The 1,632-nt window shown below is 42.9% G+C and overlaps 1 protein-coding gene across 1 annotated transcript; it reads left to right on the top strand.

The window, feature by feature from the left end:
* The first annotated feature begins 280 nt into the window (after positions 1–280).
* LOC131033337 (metalloendoproteinase 1-MMP) lies at positions 281–1,330 on the top strand. Its single transcript, XM_057964546.2, has one exon. It carries the CDS (start codon positions 281–283, stop codon positions 1,328–1,330), a length of 1,050 nt encoding a protein of 349 aa, XP_057820529.2.
* The last annotated feature ends 302 nt before the right edge of the window (positions 1,331–1,632 follow it).

Genomic DNA, 1,632 nt, shown 5'->3' with positions numbered 1-1,632 from the left:
CCTGAGCAATGATTTCTAATTGTAGGACCGTCGAAAGCCAAGAAGACTTTGACTTGATATTGACAATAGAGACGTTAACAGTTCGAAACCCAATCCGCTTTTTAACCGTGTTTGAAGCGGAATCATCAAACGACTTCCGTTACAGCCGAAAGAATTTCCAAGTCGTGTGCACTCGTCAAAGAATCCCACAGACACTTGATATTTTTCCCCGGTCGTTCCGTCATGGCGTTGAAATCCAACCATAAATCCGACGCAAATTTGCAATGAAAGAGTTACAGAGATGGAGAGGATGCCATTAATAAGCTGCATCTTGATCATCTTAAGCTTAAGCTTAATCAGCACAGGTAAAGGTGAGCGTTTTTGGAAAATTTCCCCCCCTGAAGCGCAGCCTGCAGAGCGCCTGTGGCGCGGAAAATTGGGGGAAGCTTTGACGGGCCTCGTCAATGCACGAAAAGGCAACAGCGTCAAAGGCGTCACAGAATTGAAGAAATATTTGCAGAGCTTCGGATATCTTAGTCATGAAATCCACAATTTCACGGATTCGTATGACGCAAGAGTCGAATCTGCAGTAAAGCTTTACCAGCGCAGCTTCGGGCTACCTGAGACGGGAAATCTCGACGCTCAAACCCTGACGCAGATATCGACGCCGCGGTGTGGCGTCGCAGATTTAATTGACGGCAGTTCCGTGACGCCGAGATTAAAACACTTTACTTTCTTCCATGGAACCCCAAGATGGCCCCGGCGCAAGCGAAATCTTTCGTATGCGTTCTCTCCGCTGGATAAATCCCTCGGAATCGATGAATTCCAGCTCAGGACTTTGCTTGCCAGGGCTTTCCACCGCTGGTCTAGGGTTATTCCTGTGACCTTTACTGCAACGGAGGATTTTGAGTCTGCTGATGTCAAAATTGGATTCTTTAGTGGAAATCACGGGGATTCTCAGGCTTTTGATGGACCGCTGGGGACTTTAGGGCATGCTTTTTGTCCGCAGAATGGAAGACTCCATTTGGATGCAGAAGAGCAGTGGAGTTTGAATCTGGAAGAAGATAAGGCCGCCATTGATGCAATTGATTTGGAATCCATTTGCACTCATGAAATCGGGCATGTTTTAGGGCTTGGCCATTCTTCTTTGAAGACCACTGTCATGTACCCCTTCATTCATCCGCGGACTCGAAAGGTGGACCTCACTGCAGATGATGTGTCTGGTGCGCAAGCTCTCTACGGTATTAATCCCCATTACAGTGGAGGATTGCACCAGGCTTTTGATGGATTCTCTCTGTTTTTTGCCGTCCTTTCGTCTTTATTTTCATGGGGGTTATTTATATTGTTGTAATTTTATTTTTTTTGTTTTAAATTCTTAGAAAGAAATGGGAAGGAAAGGAAATGGGAAGTCCTCATTGGTTTTTCAAAATATGTAAATGAGGTGCTAAGCACCTCGTTTACGATGTAATATATGAAATTAGCTTGTATTCTTATTATGTAGGAAGTGCTTAATTGTGTTTCAATATACTGAATTTTGTAATATAAAAACAATTATAATTATTCAAATATACGGAAAGAATTTTTCGACAATATTTTGAACTTATATTTTGATGAATCAAATTAGTTTTTGGATCCTGGATATTTGATGTCTTT

The sequence above is a fragment of the Cryptomeria japonica genome, chromosome 6 (genome assembly GCF_030272615.1).
Source record: "Cryptomeria japonica chromosome 6, Sugi_1.0, whole genome shotgun sequence".
Lineage (NCBI taxonomy): Eukaryota > Viridiplantae > Streptophyta > Pinopsida > Cupressales > Cupressaceae > Cryptomeria > Cryptomeria japonica.
The sequence above is the reverse complement of the archived record's forward strand: the minus strand, read 5'-3'. Positions and strand labels throughout refer to the sequence as shown.

Coding starts and splice junctions, on each gene's coding strand:
- LOC131033337 (XM_057964546.2), top strand. CDS start 281: ATGGAGAGGATGCCATTAATAAGCTGCATCTTGATCATCTTAAGCTTA.